Source organism: Panthera uncia, chromosome E1, assembly GCF_023721935.1.
Source record: "Panthera uncia isolate 11264 chromosome E1, Puncia_PCG_1.0, whole genome shotgun sequence".
Taxonomy (NCBI): Eukaryota; Metazoa; Chordata; class Mammalia; order Carnivora; family Felidae; genus Panthera; species Panthera uncia.
The window spans coordinates 59,994,560-60,022,462 of record NC_064814.1 but is presented as its reverse complement, the minus strand read 5'-3'; the positions used below and the strand labels follow the sequence as shown (position 1 = coordinate 60,022,462).

The 27,903-nt window shown below is 56.0% G+C and overlaps 1 protein-coding gene across 3 annotated transcripts; it reads left to right on the top strand.

Moving 5' to 3' along the window:
• Positions 1-85: 85 nt before the first annotated feature.
• Positions 86-27,297, top strand: NLRC3 (NLR family CARD domain containing 3). Of its 3 annotated transcripts, none has more exons than XM_049637404.1 (20): positions 86-597; positions 8,833-8,925; positions 9,312-9,373; positions 9,641-9,842; positions 9,939-11,673; positions 12,669-12,755; positions 15,430-15,513; positions 15,970-16,053; positions 17,443-17,526; positions 18,720-18,803; positions 19,241-19,324; positions 19,983-20,066; positions 20,610-20,693; positions 21,157-21,240; positions 21,725-21,808; positions 23,873-23,956; positions 24,371-24,454; positions 25,135-25,218; positions 25,603-25,686; positions 26,010-27,297. In XM_049637404.1, the coding sequence occupies exons 4-20, from the start codon at positions 9,665-9,667 to the stop codon at positions 26,098-26,100; spliced, it is 3,183 nt and encodes a 1,060-aa protein (XP_049493361.1). In that variant the 5' UTR covers positions 86-597; positions 8,833-8,925; positions 9,312-9,373; positions 9,641-9,664; the 3' UTR covers positions 26,101-27,297. The 3 variants fall into 3 exon arrangements, with proteins under 3 accessions (XP_049493361.1, XP_049493362.1, XP_049493360.1); XM_049637405.1 differs by having other exon boundaries at positions 20,610-20,697; XM_049637403.1 differs by lacking the exons at positions 25,135-25,218; positions 25,603-25,686; positions 26,010-27,297 and having other exon boundaries at positions 20,610-20,697; positions 24,371-25,121.
• Positions 27,298-27,903: the final 606 nt, after the last annotated feature.

Here is a 27,903-nt window from a genome sequence, read left to right as displayed (position 1 = left end):
TGCTGTGTGGCCTTGGGCAAGTCACCGAATGTCCCCACAGCTAGCCCGGTTTCCCTCCCACCCCGCAAAAAGCAGAGGCCCGCTCGTGGTGAGTCCCTTCCCTGTGGCCTTGGCTGGACATCTCTCCTGAACATCAGACAGACCTGCAGGTCCCGGCGGGACCCCTGCCTCTCTGAATTACAGGGTGGTGACAAAGCCGAGCCGGGGCAGCCGCGGCTCATTGATTTGTCTGAGAAGCTGTTGGCTTTTGAAATGAGACAGGAAGGAGGGTTGAGGCGGAGCCCTACACAGGAAGAGGTGAGGAGCCCAGCTGCCGTGACAGCCGGTGGGCTTGGGGGACTGCGGGAGCCGAGGGGCCGGAGCCCCCCTGCCCTGTGCAGCCAGTGCCTCCCCATCCCTTCCGACAGGGCTTTGCTCCCGCCCCGCACAGATCCCGAGGGCTCGGGGCCCAGCTGACCGGCCACAGAGAACCTCAGGACATCCTCGCCACCACGCAGCTGCCTCTGTCCCCTGGAGCAGGGCTGAGCCCGGGAGCACCAGGATGGAGAACCCTCGGCCCCTCAGTCTCGGCATCCCTAGGGAAATGAGGTCTGGGAGGTAAGTCGAGTCCAGGCTGCCTCAGTGCAGGATGGGGGAGGAGGAAGAGACCGCCGGCAGGAAGGACCGTGACTTTTAAGGCCTGAGTTGCTCTAGGGAGCGGTGGCTGGGTGGCACCGGGAAGGTGTCCCCGTGGGGGCCGGGAGCTGCTGAGCAGGACTAGTTCACCGTACGGAATAAAGAAACATGTGCCCAAGGGCAGCCCACGATGGGCCAAGGGGACAAAGCCCAGCTCCCCAGGTACCAGTGATGGGCTGGGAGGAGCAGGAAGTAACCAGAAACCGCTGCAGGCAGGCAGAGTGAGGTTGAGCAGCCAAGGGGTTAAACTTGGCATCGGCAGACCCGGGCTCCATCCCTGGCCTCACCTTCCACCTGTAGGATAGCAGTGACAATACCAGACCTGCCCCGGGGTCCTGAGGGCCCAGGGAGACGACGCAAGCAGGCTGGGCTCTGGCATTCAGTGCCTGCCCCACAGACACCACCCTCTTGTTGGGTGAGCAGCCCCCAGGGGTCTCTTCTAGCCACACCTTTGGGTGGACGCGAGGCTCATCATTCTGAGAGGGCCGGTAACCAGAGAGGCCTTCTCAGAAGAGGTGTCACCGAGCTGTGCCTGCGGTGGCTGCTGGCCATGGGGTCCTCCCCACGGTCGGGCTCCTGGGTTCCTGGGGCGCCTCTGGGTCTCTTCCACGGGGACACACGCTTTCCCCAGGCCGGGGCCTCACTGTGGCCATCACAGGCCACCCTGTGGCTGGCTCCCGAGTAGGGATGTAGGCCGGCAGCACCTCCTCTGTCCCACGGGCAGTGCAGTATGAGAAGGGCTGTGTCCTGCGGCAAAGCCACCGCTTCCTCCCACCTCTAGGAAAGGCTGCTTGGTCTCGAGAGGTCCACGGCCACGGTGCTGAGCCACCTCAAGGGGCTGAGAACTGAACTCTTGGGCCCTGAGAGGCGGGGCGGGGGCAGGGAGTCTCTGGAGACAGGAGCATCCGAGAGGCTGTGGCCTGAGGTGAGGGCGGCCCAGGCAGGTCGGCGCTGCAGGGTCCGAACGTACAGTCCCCAAGGGCGGGCGGGCAGAGAGAGGCTGGCTGTCTTGCAGGCCCCTGGGAGGGCAGCACGGGACAAGACGGGACTTGCCGGCAGAGCAAATGAGTAGATCGGGACCTGTGTCTTCTCTGGGATGAGACGTGAGCTCCGCTGTCCGTCCTGAGGGACGGGGACTGAGCGACACCAACGCCAGTGAGCACAGGTCCTCGGCTGCGTCGCACCCCACGGGTGAGGCTCTAGAGGATGTGGGGGTGTGGGGAAGCCCGCTCCAGGGGGTGGCCGTGGTCTGCAGCTGTCTGGCTGGCTGGCCCTGCCCACCACAGCTCAGAACGACTCTGGCCTTCAGATGGCCCAGGGCAGCCCAGACCACCCGCCCGTCTTCCCCTCTTTAAGCTGGTCGCAGGGCCTCCTTCCGCTCTCACTGAAGGCTGTCCGCACTGGACACGGCCTGACCGTCCCTGGCGGCGTGTGTGGCACTCGGGCCGTGGCAAGCTCCACCCTGCAGGGGCGGATTCTGGGCTGCACACAGGGCCTGTGCGCACACGCGGCCGGGTCGCTGTCCGGTGGGGGGAGCACCCTCACTGGCCTCTGAGGTTGGCCCTGGGTTTTAAAGTATAAGCACATCCCACGTAATACTTGGGATATACTTACACTGAAAGAACGGCTGTTTATGCGAAATTCAGATTCTAGTAGGTGTCCTGTATCTTAATTTGCTAACCCCGGGAACCCTAGCCCTACGGCCAGCAGGGCAAGAAAGAGGAGTGTCTGACCCGGAGGAAGTGTTGGCTCCCAACGCCGAGAGGCACACGGGACTGGAGGTGGGGGCAGGGGGGAGCTCCCCCCTGCCACCTTCCCAGACACTACTCTGCCCTGCCTCTTCTCCCCTGCTGTTGTCCCTCCGCTGCCACTTGCCCGGCCTTTCTGGCCTAGCGGTTCCCAATGCCGGCTGCTCCTTACAATCACCAGGGGAGCTCCATAACACACACGCGTTGACTGGGCGCACGGGTGGCTGAGTCGGCTAAGCGGCCGACTCTCGGTTTCGGCCCAGGTCATGATCTCGAGGTTTCTAAGTTTGAGCCCCACGTCAAGCTTCGCGCTGACAGTGAAGCCTGCTTGGGATCCTCTCTCTCTGCCCCTACCCCATTCACATTCGCTCTCACCCTAAATAAATAAACTTAAAAATTTTTATTAAAAAAATACATACGTGTTGAGGCCCTACCTCACACCAAATAAACCTCTAGGCGGTTGAGCTAAGCAGTGGCTTTTTAAAAATAGTTCTTCCTAGGACGACCATAAGATTCAGCAATTCCACTGCTGAGTATATAAACCCAAAGGAATCGAAAGCAGGGACTTGAACAGGTATTTGTACACCTGGTATTTGAACAGGTATTTGTTCGCAGCAGCATTTATTCACAAGAGGAAAAAGGCAGAGACAACCCAAGTGTCCATCGATGGACGAATGAATAAACAAAATGTGATCTAACGATAAAGACGGAACATGACTTAGAGTGAAATTTTTAGACGTGTTACAACAAGGATGAACCTGGAAAGCAGACACAAAAGGACAAATACTGCATGAGGTCCCTAGAGGAGTCAGATCCGTAGTGACAGAAAGGAGAAGGCTGGGTTCCAGGGGCTGGGAGGAGGGGCAAGGGGAGTTAGTGCTTAATAGGGGCAGGCTTCCCATCGCGGGGATGAAACATTCCAGAGGTAGATGGCGGTGACGGTTTCACAGCATTGTCAATGTACTTAATGCCACTGAGTCGTACGCTTTAAAAACGGTTACAACGGTAAATTTCATGCTGTGTATATTTTACCACACCCACACCCACACACACATAGTGCTCTAGACACTGTCCTGCCAGAGCCGAGGAGCCCTGGGCCCGGCCCTTCTTCCACATGGTCCCCTCATTCCCCTAGCCACCACCTCACCCCCAGTAGCAGCAGGGGCAGGGTGTCACCTGTGGGTGTACCTGGACAACCAATGACGGGAAGCCATGTCTGCCGCCGGGCCACGCCCTGACATCACCCAAGCCAACAGCAGGACACAGGCCCTGCTGTCCTGGCCTCACGTGCTAAGAGGCTGCACTAACACTGCTCGGCCTTGGTTTACGCACATGGGGAGATCTGGATGGCTGCGGAGGTACAGCTTACAGAGAGCAAAGTGAGCCCAGCGGGTTTTTACATCTGTAGGCACCTGTGTATCTGCACCCAGCGGTGATCATATCGATCGCCCAGATCAACGTATACAAGGAGGTGACTACTGCTATTTTGACTTCTCTCATGTCAGATAGGTTGGGCCTGACATTAAACTCCCCATAAGCGGATTCACAGAGTATGTTCTCTCCGGGGTGACATTTTGTTCACTGTGTGTCTGCAAGAGTCAGCCACTTGAGTTTGTCCGCAGTTCCTTCGCTGTCATTACTACCCGGGACCTGATTGTTTCAACTTTACAAAAAATACATACATACACACACACACACACACACACACACACACACACACACACAAAAATATCCCGTTCTATTGTTGATGGATATTGGCAGTTTCTCCTTTTTTTTTTTTGGACACTATGAAGAAAGCTGCTAGAACATTCAATACTGTGTCTTGATGGATATAAACACTTGTTTCTGTTAGATATACATAGCCAGGCAAAGAATTGCTGTGTCACAAAAACATGCCTATTTGGCCTTATCACTACCAAACACTTCTCTGAAGTGATTTCACTTTGCATTTCTTAGAATTTTTTTTTTAATTTTTTTAACGTTTATTTATTTTTGAGACAGAGAGAGACACAGCATGAACGGGGGAGGGGCAGAGAGAGGGAGACACAGAATCGGAGGCAAGCTCCAGGCTCTGAGCCATCAGCCCAGAGCCCGACGCGGGGCTCGAACTCACGGACCACGAGATCGTGACCTGAGCTGAAGTCGGACGCTTAACCGACTGAGCCACCCAGGCGCCCCTCACTTTGCATTTCTTTGATGACTAAGGATATTATCTTTTGTGACAGATCTTCAATTTTTTGGCTCACTTTTAACTGAGCTGTTTCTTAATGTTTATTTTTTTTTATTTATGAGAGAGAAACAGAGCGTGAGCAGGGGCGAGACAGAGAGAGAGAGGAGGACACAGAATACGAAGCAGGCTCCAGGCTCTGAGCTGTCGGCGCAGAGTCTGACGTGGGGCTCAAACTCACGAGAGGTGAGATCATGACCTGAGCCGAAGTCGGACGCTCAACTGACTGAGCCACCCTGGCGCCCCTGTTTCTTACCGGATTTTTAAATGTACTGGAGACATCTCCTAGTCAGTGGTTTGCTGTCTCACCCTTTTAAAACTGTCTTCTGTCGAACAGATATCCCTAATTTTAATGAATCCAAACATGGCACTCATTTCTTTCACGGTTAGTGCTTTTTTTGTGCTCCACTTAAGTCTTTACCTAGCTCAGGTTCCTGAAAGTATTCTGTAACTGTTCCTAAACACTTGGTGGGGCTAGCATTCACATTTAGATCTATGATCCAGCTTGAATTAATCTTTGTGTGTGGTGGGAGGACGGGGGTCAAGGTCCATTTTCCGGTAGGAATATCCCATTGGAGCAACACAATGTAATTCAAAGACCATCTTTTCTCCCCTGACTTGCAGTGGAGCCCCTGTTGCAAATGTGGTGACCACACATGACGTGTGGGTCTGTTTCGGGACCCTCTGTCATATTGCACTGGGCTATCTGCCGGCCCTGTGCCAAAACCTACAGCTCTATACTAAGCCTTGATGTTGGGTAGTAGAAGTCGTCTAGCTTTGTTCTTCTTTCTCAAAATAATTTTGGCTAGTCTAGGGTCTTTTGCTTTACATATATGTTTTAGAATCAGCTTGCCAGTTTCTACCCACCCTTCCTCACCAAAAAAGCTTGCTGGAATTTTGATTAGGATGTCGTTCAATTTATCGATCAATTTGGGAAGAAATGATATTTTAATAATAGTAAGTCTTCCAATCCATGAACATGGTAAATCCCTCTTTTAGGTCTTCTTTCATTTCTCTTAGTATTGTTTTTAGTTTTCTGTGTAGAGGTCTTGCAAATTTTTTGCTGAGTTTATTCCTATTTTTTTTTTTTTTAATGCTTATTTATTTCTGAGATAGAGACAGAGCATGAGCAGGGGAGGGGCAGAGAGAGAGGGAGACACAGAATCCGAAGCAGCTCCAGGCTCTGAGCTGTCAGCACAGAGCCCAACACAGGGCTCGAACTGATGGACCGTGGGATCATGACCTGAGCTGAAGTCAGACGTCCAACTGAATGAGCTACCCAGGCGCCCCTAGATATTTGCTTTTTAAATATTTCAAACTTTTACTTTCAATTTCATTGTTGCTGATAAGCAGAAATAGATATGACTTTTTTAAACCGACCTTGTGTTCAGAAACCTTGCTAAGTTCATGTATTAGTTCTAATCAATTGTAGACTGTTTTGGATTTTCAATGTATATAACCTTGTCAACTGTGAACAGTGAAAGTTTTTTTTTTTCCTTTTCCAATCCTGAAATCTTTTATTCTTTCATTTTCCCTATTGCACTAGCACCTAATTGAAAAACCACCAGGGGGGGCCCTGGGGTGGCTGAGTCGGTGGAGCGTCCGACTTCAGCTCAGGTCATGATCTCGCGGTCCGTGAGTTCGAGCCCCGCGTCGGGCTCTGTGCTGACAGCTCGGAGCCTGGAGCCTGCTTCGGATTCTGTGTCTCCCTCTCTCTCTCTGCCCTACCCCTGCTCATACTCTGTCTCTCTCTCTCTCTCTCTCAAACATGAATAACCTTCAAAAAAATTTTAAAGAACAACAACCAGGGCACCTAGGTAGCTCAGTTAGTTGAGCCTCCGACTCTTAATTTTGGCTCAGGTCGTGACCCCAGGGTTGTGAGATCCAGCCTCCTGCTGGGCTCCATGCTGAGCATGGAGCCTGCTTAAGATTCTGTCTTGACTTCCCTCTGCCCCTCTTTCTCCGTCCCTCTCCCCCACTGATCTCTAAATTTAAAAAAATGTTTTTTAATTTAATGTTATTTTTTTTTACATTACCAAACTCCTTCATATGCAAGTAATATAAATATTTGTTCCTAAGCTCTATATTATGTTCTGATGACTTCTGTATCTATTCTTGTGCTAGCCCACCCTGTTTTACACAGCTTAATACACGTGGAAGATAGTATTCAAGAACCTAAGGTTGGTTCAATGTTAGAAAATCTGTAGTGTAGCTCACAGATTAAAGGAGAGACTGGATATGAACCCAGCATGTCACTCTCTAGTGACTTCCCACCACACTTAGTACAAACCCAAACGCATTATGACCATTATGACGGTGGGTGGGTCTCAAACGTCCTCTTATCCTGTGAGCCCCACCCCTACCCCCATTCACTGTGCTCCAGCAACTGGCTTTTTCTGCCCCAGTAATGCACAGGGCATGTGTCCTTGCTGTCCCCCTAGCTCTGCGTGTAATTAACGCTTTCTCACTCTTCAGATCTCCGCTCCTAAGTGGCCTTCTCACAGAGGCCTTCCCTGGCCACCGTGACAGCCGACCCACTCCGCCATGCACACTGTGTGTTTCATTCACAGCGTTAATCTTGTCAGATGGCCTCACTCATTCACTGGGTTTCTTTACTGTCATGTGCCCCACCCGGATCACACTCACAGGGTCAGGACCTTGTCTAACTTGTTCCCTTCAGATCCCCCAGTGCCCACAGGCCACAAAAGGCCCTCAGTAAATACCTCCTGATTCAATGACTGAAGGGAAATACATCATGTGGTTGTGTCAATACTGCTAAAAAGGTACTTGCTAATTTAACAGACATGCCTAATTTTTTAAATGTGGGGACGTACAAGGGGAACCTCAGTGGCTCAGTTGGTTGAGCATCCCACTTCGGCTCAGGTCATGATTTCACGGCTCGTGAATTCGAGCCCCAGGTCGGGCTCTGTGCTGACAGCTCAGATCCTGGAGCGTGCTTTGGATTCTGTGTCTCCCTCTCTCTCTCTGCCCCTCTCCTGCTCATGCTCTGTCTCTTTCTCTTAAAAATAAACATTAAAAAAATTTTTTTAATGAAGAAAAACGTGGGGACGTACTATAAGAGGCAGGTCAGCGAAGCCTTGGTTTCTCTCTCAACTCAGCTGCTCCCCAGCTGTGTCGCCTCGAGCCAGTCACTTAACCTCCCTGAGCCTCAATGTCCTCATCCATAAAACGGGAGCGGTGACAATTTAATAAGGGTTGTTACAAGAAGCTAAATGACGTAAGTACAATGTTTAACAGATCGTCGTCTGGAGCACAGGAAGCCTTCAGGAGCAATCGTGTGGTGTTATCTGAATGGTGCCAGGACACAAGGAAGCGAAGGAATCTTTTCCAAGAGGAGAGAACAACTTAGACACGATCACAAACATGAGGCCTGACGGCTTGGGCTCGAACCACGCCTGGGAGTCAGACGAGGATGCCCAGTGTGATTCCCGTCACTCACCACTGCGTGGGGGAGGTGGAGGGTCTGACCCACGTGGGAAAACTTGTTCAGGATAAGTGTTGCGATTTTAGGAAAGAGATGAAGTTATTCATACTGCAGTAAGAATTCACTGAGAAATGATGGGAAATAACATGAATACTTAACATTTGATGGGAAAGGAGATACAACGCACCAAGACTGTCTGCCTCAGTGACACCCACACCGATCTATCCACATTAGTGAGACTTCAGTCAGAACCCCATCTGGTTTCTTTTCCCCTTGGATCTGACGCCAAGAAGAACAAAAGAGGGGGAACAGCCAAGGGGTCCGAAGAAGAAGAATGAGCGAGGCCTCCCCCTGGCCTCTTACAAACGCTGCCAGACTCCCTCAGCTGGGCTGGACACGGCCTGCCCTGAATTCATTGTACTTTAACACTTCAACAGTGCTCCGGACGGAACGGCTGGAAAACGCTATTCTACTTGTTGTCAAGCCCCTTTTAGCACCTTCTAGGTAAAAAGGTTCATCCCGGGTTAGAGTGCCAGGAAAGCCCAGTGCAAGCACAAGGTCAGGGAACATGTCGGATCCTTGGGGCTGGAGTCAGGTGACCCCTCCTAAGTGACGATCGTTGAGACCCAGAGAACCGCCAAGCTAGAAGACACGGGCCAGACCCATTTCACTGAGCGGCTGGTATCCGGAGTGGCAGGTGTGGCCTCCGCTCAGCCCTGTCCTGTCTTCTCTCCTAGACCCCTGGGCGAGGGATGGCTGACCCCCACCCCCTGAGTTCGTGGGGCCCTGCCGGAGGAGCTGCCGTGGGCCGGACACCCCGCCCGCTGCAGGTGAGGAGGGGGCAGGGGCGCGCCGGGGGTCCTGGAGCGCCCACCGCAGCTGAGGGAGGGGCACACGGGATCCACTCGGAGCCTCAGGGAAAGCGACGGGAGCAGGTGGGGCCCCGCACGGCTCCGCCTCTCGGTGGCCCCACACTGCAGCGGCCCCGCAGAGAAGGGCGCTGCTGGGGTCAGGAGTCCCCAGGGGCTCCCTCCTGACTCACTCACCCCTCCCCTCCTGGCAACCACGGACGATCTTTTCCCTCTCTCCACAGTTTTGCCTTTTCCAGGGGGGTCACAGAGCTGGGCTCGCAGAGCACGCGGCCTTTCCAGATCGACCTCCTTCATTCTCCCCTTCTCGGGAGCAGACCTGCTCTTAACCCCGTCTCCACTTCCAGGTCACAAATGAGGACAGCACAGCACGAGGAGCTCAGGCGGCCTGCCCGGTGCCACACAGCCAGTAAGTGGCGGAGCTCAGGTTCCAGCCTGGGCCCGGTTCTTATCCACCATGCTCCTGGCGTCAGGGACGACGCTCGCCACCCAGGAACGAACGGCCCTTCCCGGCCCTTCCCGGCCCTTCCTGGAGGCCGGACGGAGGGGGCCACCGGCAGCCTGGGGAAGGACAGGGAGTGGGTCCCTCCCCATCCCTGGAGGCTCACTCACCTGTCCCAGGCCAGGGTGGTGACGCGGCACGCGGCACACGGCACCTCAGGCCCTCTCTTCGCAGCTGCTGGCGGCCATCGCGGACCCCATGAGGAAGCAGGAGGTGCGGACCGGCGGGGAGGCAGGCCAGGGCCGAGGCCCCGGCTCCCCGGCTGGGCAAGTGAAAGCCCTCGTGGACCTGCTGGCCGGGAAGAGCAGTCAGGGCTCCCAGGCCCCAGAGCCCCTGGACAGGGTGCCGCAGGCCCCCCTAGGGCCTCACGGTGACGGTAGGCGGAAGGAGGGTGTCCCCGGGCCCTCCCGCTCCCCGCTGCCCTCCCCTCCCCCACCCTCCCCAGCCCTCCCCTTCGGCCTCTGTCCCGCAGACTCGAGGATACAGAAGTGCCGGGAGGCTCTGCTGAACAGGGCGAGAGGCGGCCCCCCGCCCAGGCTGACCAGCCTCCTGCTGCTGGAGGGGCTGACGGACCTACAGCTGAGGGAACACGACTTCACACAGGTGGAGACCACGCGTGGGGCCTGGCGCCCGGCCAGGAGCCTCACCCTGGACAGACTCTTCCTGCCTCTGTCTCGGGTGTCTATCCGCCCCCGCATCTCCATCACCATCGGGGTAGCCGGCGTGGGCAAGACCACCCTGGTGAGGAACTTTGTCCAGCTCTGGGCCCGGGGACAGGTCGCCAAGGACTTCTCCCTGGTGCTCCCCTTGACCTTCCGAGATCTCAACACCCACGAGAAGCTGTCTGCGGACAGACTCGTCCGCTCCGTCTTCTCGCACATCGGGGAGTCCGGCCCGGCGCCGGCGGCCCCGCCCAAAACCCTCCTGATCCTGGATGGCCTGGACGAGTGCAAGACGCCTCTGGACTTCTCAAACACCGTGGCCTGCACGGACCCCAAGAAGGAGATCCAGGTGGACCATCTGATCACCAACATCATCCGGGGCAACCTATTCCCAGAAGTCTCTGTCTGGGTCACTTCCCGCCCCAGCGTGGCCGGCCAGATCCCGGGGGGCCTGGTAGACCGGATGACAGAGATCCGGGGCTTTGACGAGGAGGAGATCAAGGCGTGTTTGGAGGAGATGTTCCCCGAGGACCACACCCTCTCCGACTGGGTCCTGAGGCAGGTGCGGGCGGACAGGGCCCTGTACCTGATGTGCACGGTCCCAGCCTTCTGCCGGATTGCGGGGTCGGCCCTGGGTCACCTGCGCCACAGCGGGCCGGGGCCCCAGGACGCCGGGCAGCAGACTCCGAGGACCCTGTGCGAGCTCTACTCTTGGTACTTCAGGATGGCCCTCGGCGGGGACGGGCAGGAGAAGGGCAAGGTGAGCCCTCGCATCGAGCAGGCGGCCCACAGCTGCCGCAAGATGGTGGGCACTCTGGGGCGGCTGGCCTTCCACGGGCTGGTCAGGAAGAAGTACGTGTTCTACGAGCAGGACCTGAAGGCGTTTGGCGTGGATCTCGCTCTGCTGCAGAGCGGCCTGTGCAGCCGCTTCCTGCAGCGGGAAGAGACGCTGGCCGCGTCGACGGCCTACTGCTTCACGCACCTGTCCCTGCAGGAGTTTGTGGCGGCCGCGTATTACTACGCCGCCTCCAGGCGGGCTATCTTCGACCTCTTCGCCGAGGGTGGCGTGTCCTGGCCCCGCCTCGGCTTCCTCACACACTTCAGGAGCGCGGCCCAGCGGGCCATGCAGGCCGAGGACGGGCGGCTGGACGTGTTCCTGCGCTTCCTCTCAGGACTCCTCTCCCCCGGGGTCAACGCCCTGCTGGCAGGCTCCCTGCTGGTGCAGGGGGAGCACCAGGGCTACGGGGCCCAGGCGGCCGAGCTCCTGCAGGGCTGCCTGCGCCCCGACGTGGCGGTGTGCGCCCGGGCCGTCAACGTCCTGCACTGCCTGCACGAGCTGCGGCACACGGAGCTGGCCCGCGGCGTGGAGGAGGCCATGCAGAGCGGCAGCCTGGCGGGGCTGACCGGCCCCCGGCACCACGCGGCCCTGGCCTACCTCCTGCAGGTGTCAGACGCCTGCGTCCAGGAGGCCAACCTGTCCCTGTGCCTCAGCAAGGGCGTCCTCCAGAGCCTGCTGCCCCAGCTGCTCTACTGCCGGAGCCTGAGGTGGGTGCTGGGGTGGGGGTGTGCGCGGTGCGGGTCGGAGGAGACAGCGGGGGCCTGGAAGGCCGTTCCCCTCCACCACGCCCCCCCCACCCCACCCCGTGCCAGCATCCTGGGGGCCGCCTGCAGGGCCACAGCACGGACGGCTTAAGGCAGCAGAAACTTGTTCTGTCACAGCTCTGGGGGGCACGGTCCAGACTCAAGGGGTCGGCAGGCCTGAGCTCCCTCTGAAGCCTTCCTGCCTCGCTAGCTCGTGCTGTTCACTGGCAGTCCTCAGCTCGTAGACGCATCACTCCGATCCGGGTGGTCCCACGGGCGCCTCCTCCGTGTCACTGTCTCCACGTGGTGTTCTGACAAGGATGCCAGTCGTACTGGCTTACGGGCCCGCCCCCCTCAGAATGACCTCATCTGGACTCATGACATCCGCGATCACCCTGGTTCCGGATGAGGTCATGAGCTTGAGGCGCTGGGGTGGCGGCGGGAGGTCGGAACACCAACATATCTTTCTGGGGAACACGATTCAACCTACGGCACTCTGTGAGCCACCCCTCTGCCGACAGAGGCCGCGCCCACTTACTCCACCACCACCCCTCCCGCGCATCACCCATCCTGCTCTGGACCTCAGTGTCTCTAAGACCAGGGCCGTCAGGACCTGAGAGCAGCTGCCACACACCCTTAGAAGCAGAGCTAGCAGCCCGTGTCCCGCGGACACATGATGCACGGGGCTGCCGGGGAGACGCCCTCTGCGCAGGAATCCTGGGGCTCACCACACTGAGGCTCCCGGCGTACCCTCCCGGGAAAACCTCGAGCCTGGCGGGCGTGCCAGCACGGGTCCCCGGGCCACCTCGTGGTGGGGGCTGCGTGGCGATGGAAACGTGGGCCAGGGAAGGGATGCCAGCCTGGGTGTGTCTGCTGCCCTGAGGGCGGCCCTTTGCCGGGGCCTCGTTCCACCCGCCCGCGGGCGGTGGTACCACTCATTATCGCTCTGCCGCCTGCAGGCTGGACAACAACCAGTTCCAGGACCCCGTGATGGAGCTGCTGGGCAGCGTGCTGAGCGGGAAGGACTGTCGCATCCAGAGGATCAGGTAACGCTGACCCGGGAGACCCCACCCGGGGTGCCTACCTGTCGCACGGGGTCCAGGGCTATTTTCCCGTCCTCCTCTCTGCTCAACCGGCCAGAGGCGCCTGCAAGGAGAGGTGCCTTGGAAACACGTGGCTGCTTGTTGCTGCCCCTTCCGGAAAGTTCCGGAGGCTCAGGTCCCTCACCTGTAAGAAGAGGGAAGGGATGTGGTGAGGGTCAGGTGCTCTGGTGGACATGGGAGCATTTCCGCAGATACTCAACGTTCAGAAGTGCTGCGAGGCACAATGTTCTCTAAGCTCCTCTCGATGTTTGCCCTCAAAACAGTATTACAGGCACAGGATTGGCTCTGGAAATTAAATTAGAAATTTTTTAATTTAAAATTTGGATTTAAATTTGAACTTTTATTTAAACGAGTACAAGAAAATAAAATTTAAACATTGAATCTTTAATGGTGTGATGAGACACAAGTCCGTGTGCTGACGGCAAAACAGAGTCTCGTGCTTGTGAAATCTCCTGTGATCACATTTCCAAGTCTCAGTAACGCTGAGGAGTGGGCTTGTGACCTGGGGGTGGTTAGAACTAGGGAGAGGAGTCTGGAGAACAGGATCCCGAGAGGAATTCTTCATCCTCACTTAAGCCTTCCTCTGGGTTCAGGAATAATCTCTGAGAAAACAAAAACGGAGTGAGTCAGGAGCCAAAAGAAGTCACGGAAGACAGTGGTGAGCGGCGGGCTCTGTGTGACCCTGTACAGTCAACCCTGTGCCAAAGGAGTGTAAAAATGGGGTTAAAACGGTATCTGTGAGTCTGGGGTCTCCGGGACCCCCCAAAGGTTTAATGATTCACCACAAGGACTCACAGAACCCAGAAGAGCTGTTGTACCTGCACTTGTGGTTCAGGACGTCAAAAGGATACGGATTTAAATGCGCAGAGGGAAGGGTGCACGAGGCGGGCCCCAGAGAGACAGGGGCAAGCTTTCAGTTGTCCTTCCGCTGTGGTGGTGCAGACGGGGCCCGCCTCCCCAGCCACCACGCGCAACAGCACACATGAAGCGTTCTAACCAGGGAGGCGCACCCGGGCTTGGGTCCAGACATTTTACTGGAGGTGGGTCATGGGAAGCCCCTCCGGAGGTGGGGACGTCAGGCTGCTACTGCACGGCCCAAGGGCCCCAGGTAAACACAGACCAGACTTATCAGGCAGGACCTGACAAGCGTTCAGAGGTCACCTCTCTGGAGCTGGGGCAAGGTTAACCCTTTCCTGCACTTTCCCCCTTCCGGTTGTTGAAGCAGCTTCAGTGGGTTAACTCAAGGCAAGTGGTGAGGACGGGCCAGGCACAGAGGAAGCACTGGATGAGGGCCGGCTATTAGCGGGATCCCCTTGGGCTAGCAGCCAGAGATAGAAATGCAATCCCTCTGAAAGAAACACAATAACATTAATTAACTTCATCAATATTCTTCCTTCACGGGAGCCTTCAGCAAAATAGTCAACTTCCAGAGTTTTGCATAAAGGAGTCTGGATAACGCTCAGAAAATATTCTGCACAAAAGCCAAAATTTCTTCTAAGGCCACGTGCTCTTCTCCCCCTCTCTGCAGGTGGCCCTCAGGGGCCACATCCCGGTTGAAAAGGCACCCTTCAGAAAACACACGTGGAGGGGCGCCTGGGTGGCGCAGTCGGTTAAGCGTCCGACTTCAGCCAGGTCACGATCTCGCGGTCCGTGAGTTCGAGCCCCGCGTCAGGCTCTGGGCTGACGGCTCGGAGCCTGGAGCCTGTTTCCGATTCTGTGTCTCCCTCTCTCTCTGCCCCTCCCCCGTTCATGCTCTGTCTCTCTCTGGAACCCAGGCACGTGGTGCCCCTCAGCCTCTGGGACTCCTAAAGCTGTTCTGAGGAACACGGGTTTTTGCTCTTTTTGTTTGTTTTTAATGTTTATTTTTCTGAGAGGCAGACAGATTGCAAGTGGGGAAGGAGCAGAGGGAGAGGGAGACCCAGAATCTGAAGCAGGTGCCAGGCTCCGAGCTGTCAGCACAGAGCCCGAGGCGGGGCTCGAACTCATGAACCGTGAGATCATGACTCGAGCCAAAGTCAGACACTTAACCGACTGAGCCACCCAGGCGCCCTGTTTCTGTTTTACTTTGAAGTTAATTCTAGTTAGTACCATTTTCCTTCCCTGTGCTAGAAAAGGACAGGGGCCAGTGGTGAGCTGGCCACAGTTCATGAGAGCAGGTTTTTAAAGTTTTAGGAATTTTTGCGAGCTGGGACTGCTTGAAATTGGCCGTGGTGAGAGTATTTACACCATGGAAATCGGCCAATGCTACAAATCAGTATTGTTGTACTTTTCCGGCACACTGCTGCCGGGGATCTTTGTGGGAAACTTCTGTAACTGCCCATGCTCTTTGCTGCCCTGTTCGCATAGAAGCCGTCGTACTGGATTCTGGCCAGACTCTGCCTTGGGAATCTTTGCCAGTGTGAGGGTCTGTCCCCTGCACTCTGGCCTTACCTTACTTGGCTCAGAGGCTTTCCTGGCCTGGGCGATTCTGCTCCAGGGATCACGTCATCTCCACCTGCATCCAGGCCCTCATGATGCTGGTGAAACCGGGAGGTTTGGGTCACAAGCCTGGTGTTGAGGAAGAGGCCATGACAGTCGTAGACCAGCAATAACCACTCTTCTCCTTCTCCTTGGGCAGCTTGGCTGAGAACCAGATCAGTAACAAAGGGGCCAAAGCTCTGGCCAGATCCCTCCTGGTCAACAGAAGTCTGACAGCTCTGGAGTAAGTAGGACACCAGAGGCCAACGTTCTACCACTGGGACAGGGAAAGCTTGTCAGCCATCTTGTGAAGTCCCCCAGACCACACTGTCCCCTCGGTCAGTTGGAAGGACAGCAGAGTGAGCAAATTCCTGGCTCCTCGTCAGTTGTGGGGATCAGCCCAGGGAGGCACCAGAATTTTGGCCCTGAAGCTGGTATGATTCTCCTCTCCACACTTGGCCCAAGCCACGTCCATCAGATCCTGCTCCCCACCCCCCACCCCCCGCCGACCCCCCATCACATGGGGCCATACTGGGAAATTCCTTACTTGTTCACCTGAATAAGGATCTCCACAAAACATGAAATCTTAAACCCAGTTATTGTCAAAGAGCGTAGATTTAAAGGTCAGTGTAACTTCTTTCTTTCCTCCCTGGGAATTGGATAAAAGAAAACAGTTCTTTCTCTCTCTTCTTCCCGCCAGCCTCCGCAGTAACTCCATCGGACCTCAAGGGGCCAAGGCTCTGGCAGATGCTCTGAAGATTAACCGCACTCTGGCCTTTCTGAGGTACGAGCCATCTGCTCCACATCCCGATATAACCAGCAGAGGGCGCACAAAACCCTCTCCCAGGTGCCAACCATGGAGTGGGAGATGATTCAAAATGGCAGGCATGCTACACTGGCTCCTGTCTAGGTGGATGCCACATGATCTCGTATCTATACAAGTTTCAGGTTTCAGTTCTTCCGTGCTCGTTGTCCTTGTGTGTACAGCCTAATCCAGGGATAGAGGAAAAGGAGGATGCGGTTGTATAGAGGTGGAAAAGCAAAATAATCTATGAGGAAAACCTCTTGTCTTCCATCGAATGGGAAATCCCCAAGGCCATGGTGTCAGGATGTTCCCCTGAGGTGTTTTCCAGGACGCTGAAAGTGCCATTCTCTAGAATGTTCCTATGGTTTGCTGTGCTCCTTTTAGGAGTTGTCATATGTGGTTGTACCCATCCTTAGTTGAGTGTGTACTGTCATTTGTTTTTTCATTTATGTATTTTTATTGGGGTGAAATTCACCACTTTAAAGTATACATTTCAGTGTCACTTAGTACGTTCACAGTTGTTCCTTCATCACCTCTATGTAGTTCCACAATATTTTCATCACCCGAAAAGAAGACTGTATTCTTTATCGACCGCCTCCCATTCTCCCCTCCCCCCAGTCCCTGGAAACCACCAATCTGCTTTCTGTCTCTATGTTTGCCACGGAATCATACAATAAGACCTCTTGTGTCTGGCTCCTTTCACTTAGCATAATGTTTTGAAGGTTCATCCACATTGTAGCCCGTGTCAGTACTTCATCCCTTTTTCTGGTTAAATAACATTCCGCTTTATGAACAGACCCCAACGTACCCATTCGTCAGCTCACGGACATTTGGGTTGTTTCCACCTTTTGGCTCTTGTGGATAATGCTGCTGTGCACATTCATGTGCAAGCATTTGAGTACCTGTTCTCCATTCTTTTGGGTAAATACCTACCAGTGAAACTGCTCAGTAACTCTACGTTGGACCTTTTGAGGAAGCGCCGGACTGTTTTCCACAAGGTCCGCACCATTTTACATTCCCCACCAGCAATGGGTGAGGGTTCCGATATTTCCACATCCTTGTTAACATTTGGATGCTGTGGCTTTTAGCTGTAATTAAGACTACGGACAACCTAGCTATCGTCATCCAGATAATATGCACACCCTGTTCCCAGTCAGCAGATAAATGCTTAGAGACTCAGAGGGAATCCTTATGATTCCCTGGAAGGAACCAACTGTTCCCAAATCCTGTGTGGTGGGCAGCAAGGGCACGCAGTGGTCAGCTGCTCCCCCCACCCCCTGGGGCTTGGTAACACTGTGGTAGGGGTCAAGGCCACCATTGGGCCCTCTCTTGTGCCATTGGTGATGTACCTCTTCCTTGCCTCCACAGCCTCCAGAACAATGCCATCAGGGATAACGGTGCCAGGTTTGTGGCTGAGGCCTTGGCCGCCAACCGGACCCTCTCTGTGCTACAGTAAGTGGACGTGCTGGCCAGCAGAGATACCCCCCCTTCTCCCCTCCTCCAAGGGCCTGTTTCCTGCAAGGAAGGATGATTGGGGAGACGGCCTGAGACTTTCGGGCCCATCTAGATGACCCCTGGAAATCTTGATGTCCACTCTTCCACAGAACAGGTATTGGGGAAATAATTAAAAATAAAGCCTCCTGCCAATGCAGAAAATCCTCTCCGCAAAGGTAGAAAAGAAGGAAACAGTTGCATTATTTGAAGAATCAACCAGATTGCACTGCACATCATTGGCAACCCAGAGCTGGCCAGGACAGAAAGAAATCTCACCCCTTTCTACAGCCAAGCAGATACAACCCACGGCACGCGTGTTCTCAAGATAACTTGTCCTCAAGTAAGAGGACTGGACAGCACCGTCTGTCACCCACAGTGTTTCCTCAGTTTGCCTGGTGGTTAAGGTCGTCAGCCGTTCAATGATTGCCTTTACCCAAAGGAAAAGCCAGGCTCCTCGTGCCGTTATGACAAGCAGACAATTACAACTTGGAGTGGTGCTACCTTCCTCGATGCGCTCCTTTCAGAGACGTGGTTCTGAGGTCCCTTGGGGGCCATCACTCCGGCAAAAGGCTTATTTAGCTTTTAAAAGGATTCATACGCTTCTCAAAGGGACAGATTTACAATCCCAAGTTTTCTCAAAGAAATGCTCTGAGGGAAAGGATCCTTTTTGGAACCAGTGAAAATTCCCTTTGGTTGAGATTGTATCTGGCCTTACACAGGACAGGTCCCGCCCTGCCTGCCCTTCTGGGATGCGCACAGGGGTTCTCTTGTAAGCATCTCCCTCCTCCAGATTTAGTATGAAGGGAAGTAGCTTTCGGAGAAGAGCGGAAACGGAGGGTCTGCCCTAGGCAGGACTGCAGGGGTGGGAGGTAGGCTGCGGGCTGGTCGAGAGGCAGGACGACTGTTGAGTGTTGGGAGGGTTGCCTGGGCAAGGAGCCCAGCCGTCCTTGCCTCTGACCCCCCACATACCAGTGTCGATCTGCTGGCATCGTTTCGGCAATGATGCACACACTGTTGCTAGAGCCCCCTCTGCCCACGCGGTGGGGAGAGCACCTGAGTCGTCTCTGAGCTCTCGCCCTTCCCCCAGACTGTCCCGAGAGGGGGAATGGCTGCGGCCAGCTTTGCTGAGGGACCCCTCCCCTCTCCCACAGCCTGCAGAAGAATACCATCGGGCCTCTGGGAGCCCAGCAGACGGCAGATGCCCTGAAGCAGAACAGGAGTCTGAAGGAGCTCATGTGAGAAATGCGGAAGGGCTACACTTGTATCCTCAGTGACCGGCACAGAGCCCAGCCCATCACAAATATTTGTGAGCATGGGGATGGATGGATGGATGGATGGATGGATGGATGGATGGATGGATGGATGAACGGATGAACGGATGGATGGATAGACGTGTGGGTACTTCACATGAAGTATCACAAAACCTCTCACCAAAGAGTTGGCCCTGCCCTGCTAGGGAGTCCAGACGTACTTTGCTAGGTTGATCTCTCACAGGCAGTTGGGAGTCACCTGCAGAGGCCACCAACCAGACTCAAGAACAGACTGTGCCCTGGGCACCCTTAAGACAACAGAGAGAGCACTGCCCTGGAGGGCTTCCCTGGACCCTGATCCCCAGGCCCCACCCGCCAGGCTGCTCCAGAAAACCAGCGCACCCTTGTCTTCTCTCTTGCAGATTCTCCAGTAACAGCATTGGCGATAAAGGTGCCGAGGCCCTGGCTAAGGCCCTGAAGGTGAACCAGGGCCTGGAGAGCCTGGAGTGAGTCTGCCTGACCACGCTCAGGAGTGGCCGTGGGCAGTGGGTGACATCCCTGGGTGGGTGACACATGGGTCTAGACGTCCCATCTAGAAGGTGGGCGGGTCCCGGAAGAGGGCTGTCAGTCAGGGCCACCACCCTGCCGGGATCCAGCCAGCCGCCAACCCTGGGCACACTGGGATCTCGGTCTCTCTCCGCGCCTACCTCGCTGTTCCGTCCCACCACCAGCTCCATTTCCCTGGACAGCAGAGGTTGGTGTTGGTTCTGGAGTTTCCAGAGTCACAAGCACCAAGTCCCCCTAGGCTGGCACTGGCGACTAAAGAGGGTTGCAGCTGCAGCAGCCTTGGTGGGGGCTGGGGGAGCTCAGCGCTGCCCCCACCCTGGCTGCAGACACAACGCAAACCCCTTCTCCGGGCCATTTAGAGCCACTCAGATCAAGGCAGAGTCTAAACTTTGGGGGCTGGTCACGCTAGAGCCACCTGCCCTGACCTAGCAGGGTCTGGAACAGGTAGGGGATGGGGACGGGAAGGAGGGATGATGAGAAGAACACCCAGGGTCCCCCAACTCTGTTGAGCCCTACACCTTCAGTCCCCAAGCTGGAACAGTGGCTCCCGGGGGGTCCGGGACAAGCGTCCCAAGCGCTGCCCCGTCCTGTTTGCAGCCTGCAGAGCAATTCCATCAGTGACGCAGGTGTGGCGGCGCTGATGGGGGCCCTCTGCACCAACCAGACCCTCATCAGCCTCAAGTAAGTCCCGCCTTCCCTCTCCGGCCGGGGTGTCCCTTTGGTCAAGGGGTCTGAAGGGCCTTTGGGACTTGGGAGGAAAGGCTGGGGCCGGGAAGGCCACACCTCCCTCTGTGGGTCCATTAGGAAGACATCTGTGGTTGGGCAGCTGGGTCCTGGAGCATCCTGGGTCCCGGAGCCTGTGGCATCCCACCCGCTCTGGAGGGCAGGGGACAGCCAGGGTCCTCAGCTGGCTGGTTCTGCTGCTCCCTCTGCTACACGAGCTTTTGAGGCAGCCAAGCATGCTCGCCTGCCCCCGTCCCCTCACCTCTGAGGGCCCGTCAACCGATCCGCTCCCTCCTGGGTGGCCCCGCTGTTGGCAGTCCCACAGGGAGATGCTTGGCCGGCCGGGGAGCCCTGCCTGTCGGAGGCCCTTCACACCCGATCGCTCAGGACGCCCAGGTCACCCCTGAGGTTCCTTGGGTTTGAGAAGCCTGAGTGCCAGGGCTCGTGTCCCCCAAGTCCCCACGTATCTGGTCAGCAGTTCAGGGTCTTCTCTCTCCCCAGCCTGCGAGAAAACTCCATCAGCTCAGAGGGAGCCCGGGACCTGGCTCAAGCTCTCTGCAGCAACAGCACCCTGAAAAATCTGGAGTACGTGAGTCGGGGGCGGGGTGTGCTTCCTACGGCCCCTTCAGGCCCAGGGTGACAGGGGGCTACAGACCCTCGTCACCTTGTCATTTTACAGGCTGGAGGGGGACCCGGTTGGGGAGGGGGACAGCCCCTCCACTCTCATGTGATAAGTAACCTACAGATGAGGTTCGTGGGGACGCTGCCTGCCCCCATGCCCCAGTCCCCGTGGTGATGTGAGGGGGGCCAGATCTTCAGGGCAGCGCAGCACAGGGATCAGGAGTGAGTCCTCCAGGGGGGATGATCTATCCCGGGACCCTGTCCCTGTGGCTGTCAGGAAGGCACGTGCTTGGCACACACCAGCGCTCAATCAACACGAGCTAGGTGGGTCCTCGGGGAGGAGGGGGCCTGGATTCCCAGGTGAGCAAGGACGGGGGCTCCACGCCGGCAGGCTCCTGCTTACTCGCCCCTGATCCCTTCCTCCCAGCCTGACAGCCAACCTCCTCCACGACCGGGGCGCCCAGGCCATCGCGCTGGCAGTGAGAGAAAACCGGGCCCTCACATCCCTCCAGTGAGTCTACGGTGCCCCCCACCCCTCCCTGTCCCCTCTGCAACGCTGCGGGGTCATCATACCTGCTGGCATCGGGCTCCCCCACAACACGGCCTCAGGGGCTTCCAGTAGGCTGCGCCCTGTCCCCCTCCAGCCCCCGCCCCCGCCCGCTTCCTGGGGCTGATCCACTGAGAGGCCAAAGGTGGGAGGTGGGCACCCACCTCACACCTCCAAATGCCACAAGCCTCATGCAGGGGCCATTTGGAGTCTTCATTTGAGCCCGTCCCTGTGCCCACCCCTAACCAGAGAGTGCTGACTGACCCCTTGGGACTAGACCCGAGGCGGGGTGCAGGAGTTGTGTCCACCAGTGGCCAGGACCCCGTCCTACAAGTACTCCTTCCCTGCCATCAGACTCTCCTGGGAGGAGTCCCCTCTTTCTGCACCTTCCAGAGCCTCCCGGGCTCTGCTCTGGCCCACGTGGTCACACGTGTCTGTGTCTGCCCAGCCTGCAGTGGAACTTCATCCAGGCCGGTGCGGCCAAGGCCCTGGGACAAGCACTACAATTCAACCAGAGCCTGACCAGCCTCGAGTGAGTGGGGCCTCGGCAGGGGCGGCGGGAAGGGCAGGGCGGCAAGGAAATCTGAAACCTCGGGGTCCACCAGGCACACGGCTCGGCTCGTGCCAAAGACCCTCAGCACACAGCCTCCTCTGCCCTAAGGCCAGCGGGCATATTTCTGTTCTTATCTGTTTTGTTGTTTTTTAAAGAGCTTTGTTGATACGTAATCCCCCTACCACAAAAATCTACCCAGATAAAGCATACAATTCGCTGGCTTCTAGTATACTCACAGAGTTGTGCGACCATCCCCACAATTGTAGACCATTTCCCTTAAACCTTAAACAAACCCCCACACTCATCAGCGGTCACTCCCCATTGCCCCCGTGCCCCAGCCCCTGGAAACCACATGTCTGCTTTCTGTCTCTACGGAGTTACCTGTACCGGACACTTCACGTACGTGGGACTGAACAGCGTGTGACCTCTTGCCACCAAGGTCTTTCGTTCGGTATCAGGTTTCCAAGGTTCACCCAGGTTGCAGCGTGAATCAGGGCTTCATTCCTTTCTGTGGCTGAATCCTATTCCGCTGTGCAGATTGACATGCCATTTACCCCCTCATCTGTCGAGGAACATCTGGGTGGTTTGTTTGGACTGTTTGGCTCTCATAACGCTGCTGTGAACGTTCGCGTACAAGCTTCTGCCTGGACATACGCTTTCATTTCTCTTGGGCACACGAGCGAGTGGAGCCGCGGAGTTGAACGGGAACCCTGTCTCTGACCCTCTGAGTCTCACCTGCTTTGGACCGCGCCCATGGCTTCTCCCTTGGCATCCAGGATAGCCTATTTCTGCCTGGTTCTTTTGTCTCACTGACATCCTGGGGCTCCTCAGGGATGTGTTCTAGGCCATCTTGTCTCGAACGAGCTCCCTATTCCAGAAGCTATCCTCTCGCACACTCCCGGACTTCAAAGTCCCGGTGCCCCCGCGTCTAGACCCCTCTCTCCTGAGCCCCAGACCCACGTAATCACTGCCCACGCCACCTCCCCACGAGTCTGTTTCTCAGCTCCACCTCACGAACGGGCCCGGCCAACCCGGCCCGCGAGCTAGAAACATCGTCTCTGTTCTCGCTTCCCGCTTGCGACTCTCCTCCCAAGGCCCCACCGTCTCCCTCTACCCTCGCGGCCGCCGTCCGGCCACCAGCTCCACTCACCCTGCGTCCGCGTAGCAGCCTCCACATCCAGTCCATCCGCTCACACCGCTGGCCAAACATCTTTCCAAAATGTGTATCTGTCCCCGTCCTGAGATGCTTCAATGGCTGCCCAGTGCCTGCAGAGTGAAACCCACCCCTCGGTGTGGCTTCTAACAAAGGCCCCAAAGGCCTGCTTCCGTCATTTCACACGCCAGCCACTTGGTGCCATTTCTTCGGGTTCCGTGGATGTGCCAGGCCCCCTCCCCCAACTCTCATCCTGCAGGTTTCAGTTCAGACCTATTTCTCCCGGTGGCCTCCGTGACCACACGGGGGCAGGAGACCCCGTGGGCTCCTCCGTCCCCCCAGCACGTGGCCCACGGGGCCGGCTCGTTCGGTCACACCCGCCCACCCGAGACAGGATCAGGCCAGGGCACCACACGCACTAACACGTCTGCTAAAATCGCGAATGCAAACTGCTCCCTTCAACACCCCAATGCCACCCGAGGTAAACTCTCCATCATTTACCGCGCTAGGAACTGACTTTACTCCAATGTGGAAGGGAAGGAAAAAAAAAAAATAGATGTAAAACCCTGACGAGCAAGAATGGCCAGGGACTAAGGGCTTCGACTGAATTCTCTGGCTGGCACGCCCATTTTTTTGTCCTCACCCTTAAGAGTATTTCCACGTGTCCCTTTTCTTGTTTGCTTCTGATGATCCAGGTTCATAGAGACCCCAGAGCCCTCTGCATGTTAATTAGGAGGCCGCGGGGGCGGTTATCCCCTCGGCAACCCTGGGAGTCTAGTCTGCGGTGTGCGCGGTCTGAATGAAAACTAGAAGGTCCAAGCTCAGGACGTCATGCTGGAGTGCCGCTGGCCCCGTGCCCTGTGAGCCCGGGGGTCACGCTCTGTGTTCAGTTTGCAGGAGAACGCCATCGGGGACGAGGGCGCCTCCGCACTGGCCAGCGCACTAAAGGCCAACACGGCCCTCACCGCTCTCTAGTAAGTGTTGACGTGCACGGCCGCCCAGGCAGCCGGCCCTGAGCCCTGCTTTCATACCAAACATCAGTTTTGCTTCCCAGCCGAGAAGGTGTGTTAAATTTTCCTAATGTTAGCAATTGGGACAAAGTAAGAAGTAGGGGTTCAGGGAGTGTTTTTCCTCAAACCCTCCAGGGAACCACCTCTCCTTCCCGTATCCGTAGCATCCCGATCTCTGTCCTCGGCATCAGGGGAGGCCGGAGGCGCGGCGTTCTCTGGACGGATCACAGGCCAACAGTTTTCAGCGCTATGTTGTCACTTGCAGCCCTCAGTCCAGGGGTGGAGAAGGAAGGACAAGGATGCATGGAAGCTGGGCCAGGCGGGGTGCAGGCCGGAGCGCCTCAGCCTGTCCGCACTGACCCCATCTCTTCTGCATAGTCTGCAGGTGGCCTCCATTGGTGCCCGGGGGGCCCAGGCGCTAGGGGATGCCCTGGCTGTGAACAGGACCTTGGAGATTCTCGAGTGAGTATTCCAGTCTCTGGTTGCTGTCTCTTACCCAAACGAACCAAGCTGTTGATTCAAAATGAAGATACAGAAGGGAAAAAATGTCAATTTACATGGAAAGTCACAAAGCACTTAAATAGCGTCACTGAGATGAAGCTTTCCCCAGCTTCCCCGCTGCCACCTCACACCTCTTCCCTGGGAGTCACCGCTGTGGCTCCTGCTCTCCTGGGTCTTGCCCAGGCCGCGCACATCCCGAGGTCCTCTGTAGGGGTCCTTGGCCACTGACCTTGGTCTAGGAGTAGATCCAAACCCCGGGCGGGGGCAGGGGCGACTTAAGCTCAGTGGGGGTCTCAGGCATGTCCCAGTCACTCCTGCTCTTGTGGTCCTGTGACGCTGAGCATGTGGGGACCGCTGGAGGAAGTGTCTCCTCTCTCACCTCAGCCCCACTCTCCTTCCTTTGGGATGGAGGGCGAGGGCTCCAACAAACCACCCAGGTCGGGCCAGCTTCACCCCTCCTGGTGCGTCCTGCTCCCCAGAGCCGATCTCTGTTCTGGGCCGGGGAGTCAGGAAGGAGGAACCGCCCCCCGTGGTTGCTACGTCCCTGCTGCCTCTACCCAGCGGCCCGTGCTCGTCTGAGGAGGTACTGTTCACACCCCACAGCTATCGCTGTGCTTTAGGCTTCATATCTTTCCTGACAGCTTAAGAGGAAACGCCATCGGGGTGGCCGGAGCCAAAGCCCTGGCAAATGCTCTGAAGGTCAACTCAAGTCTCCGAAGACTCAAGTGAGTGGTTGTAGAGACCTACCTCCGCCCTGGCACGGCAGACTTCTCTGCTGGAACCTCCCCACGTAATGAGACGTTCTTGACTTCCTCTGTAAGCCGCTTCCCTTCCCTCTGGCTAGAAATAGCACTAGAGTCCACGTTGCAGATGAGTTTGTTCATTCTATCTAGCTTATGTCAGAGGTAAGCCATTGAATGCCTGCGGTTTTGGTCTTCCATCCTCCATGGCGCTCGGACGGGACCACCTGGCTACCGGTAGACACTGGTCTCAGGGGTAAAGGCCACCTTGCTCTTGCTGGGACACCTGTGATCAATGCAGTGCTGCTTCCCGGCACGTGTTCTGTCCCGAAAGGCTCACGATGGTGTCTGCATCTTTTCTCTGCCTAGTCTTCAAGAGAATTCCTTGGGGATGGACGGGGCGATATGCGTGGCCACGGCACTCTCTGGGAACCACGGCCTCCAGCACATCAAGTGAGTGGGGCTCGGCCCTTCCCTGTCATTCTGGTCCAACCCACCCCCCCCAACCCCGCAGGCTCACGGCTCCCAGGTCAGGCCCTGCCTTCCGCCCAATTCCTGGAGCTGGCAGACTCCCAGGTCTCTCAGCGGCTCTGCGGGGCAGCCCGGTATAAGAGGGAGCCGTTCTGGGCCTTCCCCATAGGACGGATCCTGGAAGCACGGTCTTGCCTGGAGTTCTGCATTTCGTGTAGTGACTGTCTGCTCTTTACTAAAGGGACTTGCAGGCCTCTGGCCCTTGAGCCCCTCTCTCAAGCCGGGTCCGAATCCTTCTCTTCCAGCCTCCAGGGAAATCACATTGGGGAGTCTGGCGCCAGGATGATCTCGGAGGCTATCAAGACCAACGCTCCTTCGTGCACTGTTGAAATGTGAGCGCAAAAGTGCCTGGTGGGTCAGGCGAGAGAACACAGAAGCAACTGGAAGCTTGTGAACAAAAACTCCCCGTCCAGGGCCCGTCCCTGTGGTCTGGGAACGATGCTGACCTGCACAAAAGCTGGTCTCCTGCAAGAGGCAGGAGGGATGCTGCCAAAGGGGTTGGGAGCACCTCTCCCGCCCCGGGTTCCGACCGGGCAGGGGTGACGCAGATTCCCTGCTGTGGCACAGAGGAGGGAAGGTGTCTGCCATGGGACTCAGGGACATAGGCCTTAAAGCCCAGCCGGTGAGAAGCGGGCGTGAGCTTCTTCATACCCTGAGGTCTTCACGCGCCCCTTTTGTTTTCATTGTCCTTTTCCACTGGTTAAAATCATCCCCTCACTCTAAAGTGAGCTGTCACCTTCAAGCCTATGCAGAGTATCCGTTTGGCACGGGTGACAGAAGGGACCTTCCTTTTCTCAAGAAGAACAGAAGGTTTTAGGAGTATGATCCTCAGAGATACACGGAAAAACTGTGAGAATTGGTTTGAAGAGAAATTAAGGCTTTGAGTTATAAAATTCCGGACACAGAGACTAAGCTCTCCAAGGTCTTTGCCGTCTTTGATCCGTTACCAAATCTCTCAAAGGCAAGGGCTACGTCCGACACACGTTATGTGGGGTCTGGCACGCTGCTCGTCAATAGCGTGTTACATGTTGACGCCTCAATGTTATTCTACAGCCGGCTTCCCAGACCGCTGCTGTGCCTGCAGCGTCCCCATGAAGGCGACATCAGGCTTCCCAGACCCCTGCTGCGCCTGTCGTGTCCCCATGCAGGCGAGCAAGCTGAGCTCCATGTGGCACAAATTCCCTCAGAGGTTGGTCTGTGATGAAAGGAAAAAGTTCCCAAGTGGACACCACAGTTCTCACCAACTAAAAAACCAAGGAAAATGCTTATCAAGATTTTACAGTTTGAACACGAATCGATGTTGTTCCCAATGTTCCCTTAAAAATGAGTATTCGGGGGGCGCCTGGGTGGCTCAGTCGGTTAAGCGTCCGACTTCAGCTCAGGTCACGATCTCATGGTCTGTGAGTTCGAGCCCCGCGTCGGGCTCTGGGCTGACGGCTCAGAGCCTGGAGCCTGTTTCCGATTCTGTGTCTCCCTCTCTCTGCCCCTCCCCCGTTCATGCTCTGTCTCTCTCTGTCTCAAAAATAAATAAATGTTAAAAAAAAAAATTTTTTTTGAAAAATGAGTATTCGGGCAAGAATCATCAATGTATGTTAAAACCATGGGTGACAGCCTATCGAGGAAGAAGCTATCCACCCCAAAGGGATACTTACAAAGGGGAATTATCAAAATATCACCCCACATGGGGCATTTACAAAGGGGAAAAAGATATCTTTAAAGATGGAAAATTGGGCAAATGCTTTCTTAACAACGTGGTCAAACTTACCATCAGCACGAATGGGAGAAATTGCCATCACGTGCTCCTGATGGGAGGCGCTGACGACACGTCGCCGATGCAGTATTCTCACCAAAACTATTGATTTGACTCTAATCGGGAAGGAGCAGTCAGACAAAATCCAAATCGAGAGGCATTCTGCAAAAAACAATAGCCTGACCTCTTCAAAAAGATCAATGTCATGAAAAATACAAAAGGCCGGGGACTGTCTTAAATTGTAGGTTAAACAGACATGACAATTTAACGCAGGATCTCTGACTGGATCCTCGACTGCAGAGAAACAATCAGCTATAAAGAAAAGTATTTGGAAATGGGAGACATTTGAATATGGGTCTTGGGTAGTATTTATTTGGATTACTGGGTTT